Below are 15671 nucleotides of genomic sequence, written 5' to 3'. Positions count from 1 at the left end.
ACTATGCGTTTTGAAATCAAATTGTTATCCCTCCTAAGCCATTTGGTTTGTTTTTCTACATGTTTAGTAAGCCTCTTAGGCCTTTATGTTTTATCTCGCACACATCTCGCACATTCCAAACTTTCACTATGCGTTTCGAAATCAAATTGCTACCTCTCCCATCCTAAGCCATTTGAATTGTTTCTATGCATGTTTAGTAAGTCTCTTAGGCATTTATGTTTTATTTCGCTAGCTATCTCACACGTATCTCACACACATCTCGCATACATCTCGCACATTCCAAACTTTCACTATACATATCAAAATCAAATTGTTATCTCTCCTAAGCCATTTAGAGTGTTTTGATGCATGTTTTAGTCTCTTTAGCTCTTATGTCTTATCTCTCATATATCTTGCACATTCCAAACTTTCACTATGCGCTTTGAAATCACCAAAAATAAAATAAAAGAGGTTATATGCTAAAATAAAAACATCAAAATTTGGGTCATTGGAACCCTTCATACGCAACCTGTAATTGACTCAAAAAAAAACTTTTAACTTGAAATTTGCATTATCACAACTAGATATAATTAATAGTTTCCAACTTATTTTATACAACTCCACATATAAAAATTAGAAAAACTAAAACTTGGTACACAAATAAATATATGCACAAAATGAAGTTAATAAAATTTCATTAGATAAACAAAACATGACCACAAACAAAACATCTCAATAGTGTATATCAAATCCAACAAGTTGTCTATTGGTATATTGGTATTGTGATCATTGTAATGACCCACCACGACTCTTTTGTAGCCACCAATCACCCTATTTCCTTGGGATCATGTTGAGTTACTACTCGCTGACGAACCTCAATGATGACTGAGAGGTGAGAAGCTTAGTACATTATTGGAGCATACTGCAAAACAAAAATGTGTAGAGTAAAACAAATAAAATTGGATCCAACTCAATGCATTTTTTCAAAATTTTGAGTTAAGCTACCTTACCACATTTTGGAATAAGAAGTACATGTCAATATGGCTAACAAAAGCGGCTAAAATTTTGCTTACATGAAACTTTTTAAATCTCAACAACCTAAAAGGTTCTTAAGTAACCATTTCACTCCCAACCTCTTAAAAAGTGCTACATCCGAACTCTAAAAACCACGTAAATAAATTCCGAAAAGTGTCTAAGTCACATTTTGACTCTCAAAACAACCTAAGAAGTTCATGAGTATCACTTTAACTCTTAAACCAATCTAAAAATATGTATAAAAACTAAATTAACATTGTACATCACTTACTTTTTTTTTTAATGATCAGCTTGATATTTTTTGTAGCGTGAACTTGAGATTTTATGACCAATAACTTTCTCTAAATCCTACAAAAAAGACAAAAAGAATCAAGTCATGAAAAGGAACAATGTGCACTATTTACATTAGGCCGGGACTAAATAATCCTAATGTATGCTACATAAAAAGTTGAAGTAGATGTAGACTGGAAAATCTTTAAACCTCGGTGTCGTTACTGCAAAATACCAAACTTTAGAATCCTGCCATAGAAAAATGGACACTGTTTACTACAATATGTTGGAATTTATGTCCTAAAACTTATACTTTGTTATTTGATTCAATAAAGTTTATTATTGAATGCTATAATCTTAAAACCAATAAGTATTATGGTCCCGAGGCTATTTTACTGAGTTTGTCAATATACTTGAACTTTATGTAGAGACATAAACATGAATTAAGTTCGAGTTAATAGCCCAAATAGTCTATAGTGTATGAATAAGGTTGGGCGCCTTATTTTGGAAAAACACTATGGATGCGACCCGCTCCATAATTAGTACAAACGATGTAATCCTGAATCATTCATGTAAAGACATGGGAGTGGGGGCATCCTATGTAAATGGTTTGCATAAGACTGGAACCACGAAATAGTCCCTTTTAGTTATAACACCATAAACTATAAACTGACTATTTCAATTATGATGACCTAGGTAACTTGATCTTAATCCTGAGCTAACTATGAACTTCTATTCATTCGGTAGTATTCTTAAATCTACATAGGTGAGAGCAGCTCATCATCGCTGGCCCAATAAGCCTCCCGTTTTAGGGATAAGACCGAGTGGATAGCTAGGGACATAGGGTGCAAGATGGAATTCACTCCTACCCACTTCTAGAATAGTAGATAGGTTGTTCCCTTAAGGACTGAATCCAAGTTTTGAACAAGGGGCCCAACCTTCTCATTGGCCCGAGAAGGATTCAGGTTTATAGATTGGACCTTAAACCAATTGTTCAATAGTGGATCAGTGGGTCTTAAGGAGCAAGGTGCAATCTCGGGGGTAAAACGGTATTTTGACCGAGCCAAGAGATTATGAACAACGTGTGAAAGATCGACTTACTCATCATGGTTATATCAGGTAGACAGAAATATATCTATAGTGAGGGGAGTGCAACTAAAAGTCTTTAGTGGAATGACTCATTAGTTAACGAATGTTGATTAAGCTTGGTTTAAAAGAGTTTAGCTCGTTGGAGTCAATGATCTATAGGTCCATTAGGTTCCCGTACTAGCTCATATGGATTCAACTAAGAACAATATGTTAAAGTAATTCGAATTGTTCGAATTAGAAAAAGAGAGAGAAACCGACAAGTATATATGATATAAGTCGGTAGATATAAACTTTAAGCTTTGTATTTAAATATGATTTAAATAAATATGAATATAGATTCATATTTAGAAGCTTGAAAAGTTTTTGAAATGGTCAAAGTTGTAAAAGTCAACATGTTGACTTTTGACTTTGAAAAACAAAAACTTTGACCGGATTTATATTCAAATATGATTTGAATTTTAGAAAAATGAATGCGGATTCATATTCGGGAGGTTACAATTAGTCAAGACGGGTAAAATAGCAAAAAGTCAAAATGTTGACTTTTAACTAAGAAAAGTCAAAGTTTAACTTTGACTTAATTGGTCAAATGACCAAATTACTCCTTTGATTAATTTCCTTATTAACTAAATGTTAGTGGGAAATGTGGCCGATTATAATGAATTAGAAGCCACTAATTCCATTAACAGTTAATGGATTAATTAGGTGTTTAGTTTATATGAAATAAATTGCATGCATTTTGCATGTAATTTTTCTATATAAACTTCTCATTTCAGAATGAGAAAATGATGATGATGATTCATATAAAAACAGCCTAAACGATACCTCCATCTTTCTCTCAAAAGATTGACTTCACAAAAACGAGTCCCACAACTCGATTCTTGGTCCTAAGATTAGTAGGTCAACTTAGTGGTTGTCTGTTACTTGTGATCTTCAGGAGATAAGTTCATCGTTTACCTTTTATACTCTTAGTTTAGGTCTATCGTGTAGTAATTGCATGTTATTTTCTAAATCGTTTAGATGCATATAGAGTAAAGCTTGATGTTTTCTGTTGTGCATGCCATCTCTGATGTTTTTTTCCAGCACAATATACCAGACTTTAGTTTGAAGATTTCATGGTATAATTCTAGAAGTTAATGTCAGTTAATAAAGCAAAAGCAATGGTATTTATCATAGTTCACCATTATTTGTTTTTGGCATTAAGATTCCCAGGTAATTGTTAAAGGTGAATACAAAGAGCTAATAAAACAGAACTTAAATTTTACATTTTCGACTAGTTAAGATTCTTTTTTTCCCTGGCAAGCATAGATGATAAATCTATATAGCATGTAATTTGATAACACAATCTTTTTTGGCTAAGATGATATTGATCAAAGAAAAAATAATTTACAATCTGATTCATATGAGACAAGAAACTTTGATTTTACAATATGTGACATGAATCTCACACTTACCATTTTTCTGAAGCCGACTAAATTGCAAATGTTTGATACTAGGAGGTAAGAGATAACTTGTCCCATTAATCTCCAAAAAAGAATAAGTGCTATTAGATATCTACAAAATAAAAAGTAAACTCAAGAACAATAGGAAGAAAAATCTCCATATGGTATATAATTTAATCAACATATAAATAAAACTTTATGCAATATAACATGCGAATAACGGCCGCACCACTAACGCATAAACGAAATACAAATATGAATATTAAATTTAGAATAATGTTGGAAAATTGCCAAATATAGTCTATTTTTTAAGGGGTTGTGGCATTTTAGGATTGATTAGGAGAAAATAGACTTTTAGAACAAAATATGAGTGAAAAGTTCAATTTACCCTTGAATGAAATTTTTCTCTCTTTTACACAACAAACTCACTCTCTTCTCCCAATTGTTATCTTTTTCCTTTTAACTTCTCTCTAACCTCTTTCAAACTCTTCTCTTAAAAATTGTTTATTTTAATTATTAAAAAATATTTTTGAAATAAATTATATTAATTTTTTTTACTCTTACAACATTTTTGTTTTAAGTTTCCATCAACTTTTTTTCCACCTGGTTCTCAATTTCTTTTTTAAACATATCATAAATGTAAAAAAGTAATAAGTTAGATTGTTTTTTACTTTTTATAGTTAGATAAGATATTTTTTTAACTGTGTTACATTAACTTATCTAGGAATTTGGATATGATTTGTTGGACACTTCAACATTTGATTATATCTATTTTTGCTTCATCTCTTTGGTTTAAATTTTAGAACAAAACATTTAGGTTTATGATTATTTTATTTTATTTTATCTGTTTATGTGAAATTAGATATAGGTGTGTACCCAAATCTTGATTTACTTACTTATTTATTTAATCATTTATTAAACGTATTCTTTCAAACTTACTCTTAATCTTTCTTGCCACTTTTGATCAAGTTGTCGTGTTATTTGGTAAATGTTAATTTAGTTTGTTTTTCTTTTTACTATTATATGCTATTGAAGTTTTTTTATGGAGGAATTCTTTAAAATCGATTTTTTTAACTGAGCTTATGATTTCTTAACTGATATGGAAAAAATTAGCATGATTTTACACATCATGGGAACTACTATTTGGGCTATTAAGTCGAACTTAATCCATGTTTATGTCTCTACATAAAGTTCAAGTGTATTAACAAACTTAGTAAAATAGCCTCGAGACCTTAATTTATTGGTTTTAAGATTATAGCATTCAATAATAAATTTTATTGAATCAAATAACAAAGTACGAGTTTTAGGACATAAATTCCAACACAAGATGTGTGCGAGATGTGTGCAAGATAATACATATGTATTTAAAAGGCTTCCTAAACATGTATAGCACTCTAAAGAACTTAAGAGATGTAGAAATTTGATTTTTGTTCAAGATTGTGTACCAAGATCTTTTATATTTGGTACATGATCTTGAACCAAAAACAATTTAAAAATAAACAATACAAGATTTATGATTGATTGAAAACAAATATCATGATTTAAAAGAAATATATAAATGAAAAATTACCAAAGAAGAAAGAAGATGGAAAGCAAAAGAAAATTGCAGAAGAAGAGAAGAAAAAATATTGAAAGGAAGAACAAACCTGGAATATTTTTAAAAAAAATAGCAGGCTTCATGGGCTTTTTTATTTTGTTACACGGGTCATAAATAATTTAGTGTTTTGTTATATTTATGAAAATTAACAACAAACCTAAATGTTTTATGAAAATTAACCATAAACCTAAATGTTTTGTTCTAAATTTTAAAATAAAAAGATGAAGCAAAAATATATATATAAATGTTGAATTGTACAACAAATCATATCCAAATTCAACTAGATAAGTTAATGTAATATAGTTAAAAAAATATCTTATCTAACTATAAAAAGTAAAAAACAATCTAACTTATTTTACTTATTTAAATTTATGACATGTTTAAAAAAAGAATCGAAAATCAAGGGGAAAAGAGTTGGTGGAAACTTAAAACAAAAATTTTGTAAGAGTAGAAAATTAATATAAATTTATTTTAAAATATTTTTTAGTAATTAAAATGAACAATTTTTTAGGAGAAATAGAGTTTGAGAGATGTTAGAGAGAAGTTAGAGGAAGAAGATAACAAGCCGAGAAGAGAATGGGTTTGTTGGTGTGAAAGAGAATGGGAAATTTCATTAAAGGGTAAATTGGATTTTTTACTCATATTTTGTCCTAAAAGTCTTTTCTCCCGATCAATCCTACAATTCCACAACCCCTTAAAAACTGGACTATATTTGGCAATTTCCCAATAATGTTTGTTGCATCTCGCCACTAAAACAAAACAAGGGGGAAATTATGAACATAGGTAGTTTAGAGGTTCCAAAAGAAAAAGTGGTTTAGAAAACTCATCCACTTTTTGCTTGTTGTTAGGTAAATAGAAGTAGAAATTAGGATATCGTGTATACCAGTTGCATACATAGGAGTTTTGTGTCCCAAATCCCTAGTTGCATATAGAATGAAAAAATGTTTCTCAAAGTAAAATGGAAAAAAAAACCCACAAGTTGTGTGAAAATCTTTATAAACTTCGTTGTTATCGTCGTCTGAAGCCTCGTCGTCATCGTTTGAAGCTCGCAGTTGTCGTCTAAAGCCTTGTCGTCACCATGCAAAGCCTACTATCATCATTCGTCAAAGTCACCTAAGCGTGAGAGATTTTGAGAATAAAAAACTTGAAGATGGAGGAAGTGAGAGAAAAATGACCTATTTTAGCATTCTTTTTATCGAGGATAATTTGGATATTTTACCATGCCCTAAAACTCCATTTTCAAAACACATCCCAAATTTCATTGAACCCAAAATTTTATCCTTTTTTTTTTTTTTTTTTTTTTGCAATTTCCCAAGTTTATTTTGAAGATTCTATGAAACACCGTCTTTCTTAGTAAGCACTTTCGAAGGGTGTGAAAGATTTTTCCGCTGGAAAATCCGGTGAGGCCAAAGGGGCATGGTCAACGCAATCGGTGGAGAAAACGTAAATTTAGTAAGGGTTGGGAAAGAGTGAGTTAAGGAAAATCGGAGAGTGGGAAATGGTTGCGGAGATTTGAAGGAATGAACGGCCGGATTGAAAGGAGTGCTTGAGGGAAAATGGGAGAAAGGAGTTCTGCTGTGGAGATTTGAAGGAATGAACGGCCGGATTGAAAGGAGTGCTTGAGGGAAAATGGGAGAAAGGAGTTCTGCTGTGGAGATTTGAAGGGAGATTAGAGTTAAAGTCACTGAAATTTCCATGACGTCCGGAGAATATTTTCTTCCGATCTCTTCTTTGGGTTCCTGTTGATTCGCCGCCTTGATCAACTTTTCTTCTCCCATCCTTTTCATTTTACGGCCTGAATCGTCATTAGCCCAAAATTCCATGGTTTCATTATTCTAGATGCATCATCTCTTTCACAAGGATTACAAAAATCAACGACTAGAATTCACGGTGTGTATGGGAAGATAATAATTCTATAAACCTTCTATGATTTCTGATGCATGTTTTCGTTTTGATTGCAATTCTATGATTTTTTCCGTTTTCGATACTTGTAATTGTTACCATTTTTTGGAATTTGATTGCCTCTGTTTTAATTTGTGTTCTTTTCTTCTTCCTTGAATTTGAATGCCTTTTTGGTTACGTTCAGGTCAAATTTGTGTCGGAGATTGGAATTTGTGGCTGCATTTTGTCACTAGAAGAGGTTGTATTTTGACTTTTTTAGGTTGGGATTTGGGATAAATTTTTGGGAGAACGGTGAAGGCTGGATTGTGTTTTGTGAGAGATGGAAAATGAAGTTTGGAGATGGGGAATCGGTTTGTTTTATATATTTTTGGTTGCAACCATATGGATAGCTGCTAGTTTTGTGGTTCAATCTGTTGTTGATGAAGGTGTTTCACCATTTCTTGTTACATACATCTGCAATTCATTGTTTGTGATTTACATCCCAATCATTGAAATTGCACGTTTCTTGGAGGATAAGTATGGAAACTTGTTGTTTTGGAAAAACAAAAAATTGGATGCATTACAAGAATTGAGGGATGAACCCGAGCAGGCCATACTTCTTGGAGAAACCAATCTTGTTACAAATGTTGATCATTACAATACTTCCATGCATATGCATATGCATATGCATGTGGAAGATGCACAACCAGTTTTGAAAGGAGAAAGTAAATTTTTAGAAACAGGATACTCATCTTATGACAAACAAGTGGATGAAAAAGGACGTTGGACACGGATTAGAGTGGCGAAAGTTAGCTTATTCATATGCCCTTTTTGGTTCCTTGCTCAGCTCACTTTTAATCTATCACTGAAGTATACTACTGTTACAGTGAGTGACGATTTAGTTCCTCTCTTTTATTATATTGGTCATGGCTGATTTTATCACATTGGATTTTATAGCTCCATTTTTTTTTTTCTGTAGTCAAATACTATCTTAAGCAGTGGTTCCAGCCTCTTTACATTTTTGGTTTCTCTGGCATTTTTGGGCGAGAAGTTTACATGGGTGAAACTTGCTAGTGTTCTCCTTTGTATGGGGGGCACAATAATTGTCAGCCTGGGGGATTTGCAATCTGAAATGACGTTGAAGACTGCTTCAAATCCTCTACTTGGTGATGTTCTTTCCCTCGTCTCAGCAGGCTTATATGCTGTATACATTACCCTAATTCGCAAGAAACTGCCTGAGGATGATGAGATGAACGGAAAGGCTAGTATGGCACAATTTCTTGGATTCCTTGGGCTTTTCAACCTTGTTATTTTTTTTCCAGTTGCCCTTATAATCAAATTCACCAATGTGGAACCATTTCGCTTGCGGACTTGGAAGGAAGTTGGTATGATTGTTGCTAAAGGTTCGTAACATCTTTGCCAGACTTGGTTATTCTTTTTGCTCTCTGTATCTATTTGAAGCTGTTTGCTTTCTCTTTTGGATGTGTGGAGGCTGGACATCTCAAATATTTGACAAAACATGATTTCATTACACATGATTTTCAAGAATCTTTCCTTCAAACATGGTGCATTTGAATTTAACTTCCAAGAATCTGATCTCTAATTCATGGTGCTTAGGCACTTGATTATTTTAAATCTTTGCTCATGATGTGCATGGAATGGTTTGAGAAACTTGGTATTTGTTATCTCAGCATTTTGCAACCTCATAAATTATGCATGATGGACACATTAAGGTAGCTTGCAGTGCGAGAGAGGGCTAGCCTTCTGATGGATAGTTTGGAATGACTTTTTAAAAAACATTTACTTTTAATTGATGGCATGTATTCTACAAGTACTTTTAGAAAAAGCACTAAAAATAATTTGGGTTCTTTTTTAAGTATTTTTAAACGGCCTAGACGCACTATTCCAGAGGTAATCCCAAACTTGTAATGTAAGACCAAAAAAAAAAAAAAAGTGCATTACGAACAATTTATTTTTAGCACCCCCAAGGTTCTTCCATATTTTCATCCACTTTTTTCTCATAGCTCTTGATGAATCTTGTATTGTCTCATTTTCACCACGTATGTTTCACAAAAGTTATGCATGGATGGAAAAATAAGGTTACATTCTCTTGCAGATTTTTTCTTTTCAAGTTTGTAGGGAGTTTTATGTTTCTTTTTATTCTTCCATGTGTTTGTATCATATTCATACTCTAACTAGGACTTCTTGTTGATGTTCAGGATTGCTGGATAATGTGCTGAGTGATTACTTGTGGGCTAAAGCCGTTCTTCTAACCACAACTACTGTAGCAACAGCTGGTCTCACAATTCAAGTTCCATTGGCTGCCATTGTCGATTCAGTAACAGGCAATGCTCCACATCTCATGGATTATCTTGGGGCTGTGGCTGTCATGATCGGTTTTGTTGGTATCAACATTCCATCTGATGCATTTAGCTGTTCTAAAGACGTCTCTATTGAATTGCCTAGTGAGGATGTAATTTCTGGTGATCGTAATCACACAACATCAATCAGGCAAGATCCAGCTACAGCTAGCGTTTCATAGTATGCAAAAGCTGTTTTGTATTTGCCATTTTACACCTGCAGGTTGAGATTAAATGTACAAAATCGCTCCATGCACGGATAGAAGAATGTCGAATGGTTTAGCTAAATGAATGACATTCTTTTTCCTGATTCAGAAATTTGATATACCAGCCTCTATCATAGAGACTCAAAAGGGTTTTCAACTTTCAGCACATACACGATGGAAGGAAGTATAGCTGCAGTAAGAGTTTGTCGTCTCGGAAAGGAATCAGCTAATTGTATTATGGGTAGACAGTTTGTTAATATAGTTTTTCTTGTCACCCATGTGCTTTGATTTTGGCACTTGTCTTTGTATGTCCAGTCGTTTGGTTGATTTATCTTCTCTAGGTTGCAGTGTGATTCCAGATGGACAAAGTAGTTTTTGAGCAATGCTCGTTGACTTGTTCACGGTCGAAGATGGAAGACACGATTTGAGCTCGGAATGTTGTGTTTGGTAGATTTTGTTATTAGCATCTTTTTATAGAAGACCTGATTTGAGCTCATAATCTTTTTATAGTATAGAATTGTTTATAAATCGAAGTTTATTGTTACAATGGTATGAATATCTATAAATCCACTCATGTTTTTATATCATCAAACGATATTTGGTTAAATTGATGCAAACCTTCAACTTTAGACAAATTAATCTAAAGCTGAATGAATATAGGATTGGAAAATCTAGGGATTTGTGATCTAATCCTAGAAACCGGGGGATTATATCACCAATTATGATACAGTTTACGACATTCAGTTTTGGTAAATTTTAACATGATATTTTTTTTACTGGAAAATATTGCAAAAACATCTCCTAAAAATAAAATATGGCTCTTGCGGGAAAATATTGTACCATCCCTTAAAAATATAGGCATAATTTCTACCAGATTTTTGTATTTTTAAGATTTAAATCAATTAATTAATAAATATATTTAATAACTATTTGAATTTAAATTTTAGATAATACCCATGGCAAATATAAATTCAATAGATTTGGATTTTTTATATTTTATAATACTTATCAAAATTTTATTAAATAATATATCAATTTGATTTTATATCATCTCCTAGAATCGTCCGGCAAAGATATTTTTTAATAACAATTTGAATTTAAAATTTAACAACTTATATTCCAAAATATTTATAAAAAATTTATTAAGTAATACATGATATAAATTTTTAATAACAATTTGAATTTAAAATTTATAAATTAACTTTTTATAACAAACTTGATAAAAATGTGCGAATTTGAAATTTGAAATTGAAATTTTATTAGTTTTGGTATTTTTTTCATAACAACAATTTAGTTTGATATAAGAAAATATTTTATTAGTTTTAATTTATTTTGATAATCTTTAAATTTATTTATTTACTAACAAAAAATTAATAAATTTGATTTAATCCAAAATATTCCATTGAGCTCCTTAAAAATATTTGTATGGTTAGTAAATAAATATATTTCATTAATCTACTTGAAAATATTTGTTTGGAAAATATAAGAAAAGTATAAATTTGAATATCTATATTTAATTTGTTCCATTTGTTTTATTGTTTATTTTTTTCCTTAATTTAAAAAAATCGATTTATTGGTTAAATTTACCAAGTTTTATTGTGTTGATTTTCTATACAGTGTATTTATACATACTACATGACAATATTATTCTTTCCATATTATATCCACAATATTTGACAGAATGTATAGCATATGGTTGCTGACACAATTACTTTGTAATTTATGCTTTTAAATAGTATGATAAACTATTCGTTTTATATCATTATCACATATTCAAATATTAATACTTATTTGCTCATATAATCATATACTTTTCCAATCCAAAAAGCTTAACATTAAGATAGATTTGTTACAAAACCAAGAATAATAACGATTTCCTAAACAGTGTCATTGAATCATAATCACGGTTGTTTAGCTAACCAAACTTTATAAATAACATAGTATATGTTATAAACAACAGATTTGGACACACAAAAAAGTAAAAAAATTGGTCATCAAGATATAGTATCATTCCCCTAAGTATAGGATAATCCATATATTTCAAATATAGTGTATTTGAATAGCTCAAAAAATGAGACAAGATTATGAAAACAACACGAAGACAATGTATTTTGCATTCAAATCTGGTAAATTATTTTAACTAAATCTTCTATTTTGTTGTTGGATAAGATTGCAGCAACCTCCTCTATAATAATGCCAAATATATGTACAAGATTTTTAGTTTTGTTATATTTTAAACAATTTATTAAATAATACATAATATATGTTTTTTTTATAACAATTTGAATTTAAACTTTAGATACTTCCCAAAAATAACGCCAAATATAAATACAAGATTTTCAGTTTTTTTATCTTTTAAACAATTTATTAAGTAATACATAACATATATTTTTAATAATAATATGAATTTAAATTTTAAAATTGTAATCATGTCTCAATCGCATTTTTGCAATTATTTAAATCTCCTTCTTTTAGGTTTTATCTAAGAAACAAAAAGAAGGAGATTGAGAGAGAAGTGGCAGCCAACACAAGAGACAAACACAGTGAGAGGAAGAAAGTTTTTCTTGCAAAAAAGAGAGGAGAAAAGTGAGACCGACAGAGAGGAAGACGTTGATGTCTCAAACGTAAGCAACGACGGGCTTTTTCGAACAGGGTTTGATGTCGTCCGACATTGGTCGTGGGTTTGCGACATGTTATAAAGACTTTGAAGGATTTCAAAAGGACAAAGTTGGAAGCTAGCTCCCATCGTTTCTGCCTGAATGTCTGAATGTTTGAACGTGCACGATTTGAAGAAGATATGAAACACCTGTAGGAATGATGTGGAGCTTTAATGGTGATTGATAATTATAGCATATTTGTGGTTTTTTGAATAATTGTATTTAGGATTCAATTTTTTTCACTTAGTAAGGGCCTTTAAGACATTGTTCCAGCAATTTTTTTCCCATATTTTTCGATTTTCCTATTTTATTAATTTAAAAAGTTATCATTTATCCAAAGTAAATCTTCTATTTTGCTATTCTTCTTATTAGTCCTAAAATGTAAATTGAAATTGTTATTAAAAAATTGTAATATGTGTTATTTAATAAATTTTTGATAAATAATATGAAATATAAAAAATTGTGAATTAATTGATTTAAATCCTAATAATTAGGGGATGTTGAAACTAAAGTCATATATTTAGGAGATGTTGGTGCAATCTTCTGCAGAGAATATTTTTTTTGATTTAGTTAAGATTTACCAAAAGTGAATGTATTTACAAATACATTGTATTCGTCCTCTATGATATTTTGTTTGATTTTTTTGACATTTTGTTTGATTTTTTGACTTGTACGAATACACTGTATTTGCATGTGAGGAGAATTCCTTTGTAAAGGGGTATACTCGGGCAAAAAAAATGAAAAAAATTATCCAGCAGGTGGTTTCGCTATAAATCAAAATATTTTTTGGGATTTGCTATTTTTCTTTTTTCTATCCAATATTTTGCTATTTTGATGGTCTTCTATACATTTTATATCATCCCTAAAATTGTCAATTTGAATTCCTTTTACAAAGGAATTGTCCTCACATGCAAATACAATATATTTGTATAGGTCAAAAAATCAAACAAAATATCATAGAGTACGAATATAGTGTATTTGTAAATACATACACTTTTGGTAAATCTTAACTAAATCAAAAAATATTCTCTGCAAAAGACTCTACCTAACATCTTCTAAATATATGACTTTAGTTTCAACATCCTCTAATTATTAGGATTTCAATCAACTAATTCACAATTTTTTATACTTCACATTATTTATCAAAAAATTATTAAATAATACATATTACAAATTTTTAATAACAATTTCAATCTACATTTTATATCCTCCCCTAAAATTGTCAATTTGAATTCGAATTTTACCTCGTATCCCTAAAATAACGTCAAAGACAAATTCAACTATTTCACATTTTTATTCTTCAAACTAATTATAAAAATATATACATAAATAATACATAAGACATATTTGATATTTATTAACCTTTTGAGTTTAAATAATACATAATAATATTTGATATATTTCTAATATATATCCCACCCCAAAAGCGTTAGTTTTAATTCAAAATTTTAACCTTATTTTTAAATTTAAATTTTACAAGTTAATTTTAAATTGGTAGTTTGAATCCCTACAATTATGCTAAATATACCAAACTTAAATTTGAGTTAGATTATCATCCCTAAAATAATACTAAAATAACAAACTATCTTCATACCAAAATTATGCTCATTTAACAATAATTTCATAAATAATACATAATCACAATTGTTATTTTGAATTCAAATTTTATACAATATCCTGCATTGATTGGATGATTCAAATGCTAAAAATAACAATTCAGATTCTAAAGATAATCGATGACTTCTTCATTATCCTGCATTATTTATGAAATAATAATTTAAGATACAATTCAAATTCTAAAGATAACGGTTTTTGTCATTGAATCATAATTTGTTATATTTTAAATAATTTATTAAATAATACATAATATATATTTTAATAACAATTTGAATTTAAATTTTAGATCCTCCCTTAAAATAATGTCAAATGTAAATACAAGATTTTCAATTTTTTATATTTTAAACAATTTATTAAATAATACATAATATATATTTTTAATAACAATTTGAATTTAAATTATAGAATTATCATTATGCCTAAATGACATTTTTGCAATTATTTGAATTTTCTCCTTTTAGGTTTTATTTGAGAAAAGAAAAGAAGAAGATTGATAGAGAAAAGTGCGACCGATGGAGAGGAAGACGTCGGAGTTTCGCCACTTTTGTTTTCGCCATTGTCCCCGAATTATGAGTCTTGGTAGCCATGGCCTCGCCTTCACCATTGCACCTTCCAAAAACCTTCATGCTTCTTCCTCTCAATATCTAGGGAACACCAGCAATATATAAACCTAAAAAGTGGGGCACCAATTCAAGTTTGGATCAATTATTATGCCCCTGTAAATTCCCTCACGGTGGCTCTTTCTCCGTTTTTCACCAAACCCCAGAAGCCAATTCTGTCGTTTAATGCCAATCTCTAATTTGCGCCAAATGTATGAAAGAGTTTGAAGGTTTGAAGGTTTGAAGGGGACAAAGCTAGAAGTTAGCTTCAAATGTTTCGCTCACGATTCAAAGAAGAAATGGGCTGCCGGCTGCAGAAATTATGTGATATGTGTGTTGTGAGTTTGATTTTAATTATATGGTATTTCTGATTTCTTGAATGATGTATTTACTATTCAATTTTTTCACTTAGTAGGGCATTTAAGATATTGTTCCAGCAATCTTTTTTTTTATATATTTTTTTATTTTGTTATTATATCAATTTAAATAAAAAATTTGCTATTTATCAAAACTAAACCTTTTATTTTGCTATTTTTCTTGTCAGCCCTTATTTAAAGCGTTTAGATAGAGATCCAGAGATCAGAGAATTCAAAGAATCTAAACATTCAAATTTCAGCAAATTAATCTTCTCCAATGAACTGAACATCACTTCTTCAACGAATAGATCATCTCTTCTCTAACGAATCAATCATCTCTTCTCCAAATTAATCATCTCTTCGCCACCTACAAGTCAAAGGCTGATCTCTCTTGATTTGAGAACAAGCTTGTTAGCTTTCAAGTCCAAAGTCAACATTTAAGAGAAAGCATAAGAGGATTATAAATTAGAGACTGTAACACTACTTAATATGAAAACCCTAGGATTTGAAAATTAGAAACTTAATTGGTGAACCTCTAATATCAAATTCTAAAACCCCCAAGTCAATTTGACAACAATCCAAAGGG

The 15671-nt window shown here is 30.4% G+C and overlaps 1 protein-coding gene across 3 annotated transcripts; it reads left to right on the top strand.

Annotated features, from left to right (window-relative positions):
* Positions 1–6309: 6309 nt before the first annotated feature.
* Positions 6310–10403, top strand: LOC103503071 (uncharacterized). 3 transcript variants are annotated; one of them, XM_017047904.2, is made up of 5 exons: positions 6699–7299; positions 7496–8176; positions 8270–8693; positions 9510–9801; positions 9966–10403. In XM_017047904.2, the coding sequence occupies exons 2-5, from the start codon at positions 7631–7633 to the stop codon at positions 9991–9993; spliced, it is 1290 nt and encodes a 429-aa protein (XP_016903393.2). In that variant the 5' UTR covers positions 6699–7299; positions 7496–7630; the 3' UTR covers positions 9994–10403. The 3 variants fall into 3 exon arrangements, with proteins under 3 accessions (XP_008465465.2, XP_016903393.2, XP_050939297.1); XM_051083340.1 differs by having other exon boundaries at positions 9510–9873; positions 9966–10130; XM_008467243.3 differs by having other exon boundaries at positions 6310–7299; positions 9510–10403.
* The last annotated feature ends 5268 nt before the right edge of the window (positions 10404–15671 follow it).

This window comes from Cucumis melo, chromosome 4 (assembly GCF_025177605.1).
Source record: "Cucumis melo cultivar AY chromosome 4, USDA_Cmelo_AY_1.0, whole genome shotgun sequence".
Taxonomy (NCBI): Eukaryota; Viridiplantae; Streptophyta; class Magnoliopsida; order Cucurbitales; family Cucurbitaceae; genus Cucumis; species Cucumis melo.
The sequence above is the reverse complement of the archived record's forward strand: the minus strand, read 5'-3'. Positions and strand labels throughout refer to the sequence as shown.

Excerpts from the sequence above, each read along its gene's own strand:
- LOC103503071 (XM_008467243.3), top strand. The coding sequence starts at position 7,631 with ATGGAAAATGAAGTTTGGAGATGGGGAATCGGTTTGTTTTATATATTT. Across the intron at positions 8,177-8,269 it reads TGAAGTATACTACTGTTACA|TCAAATACTATCTTAAGCAG; the intron begins GTGAGTGACGAT and ends TTTTTTCTGTAG. Across the intron at positions 8,694-9,509 it reads TGGTATGATTGTTGCTAAAG|GATTGCTGGATAATGTGCTG; the intron begins GTTCGTAACATC and ends GTTGATGTTCAG.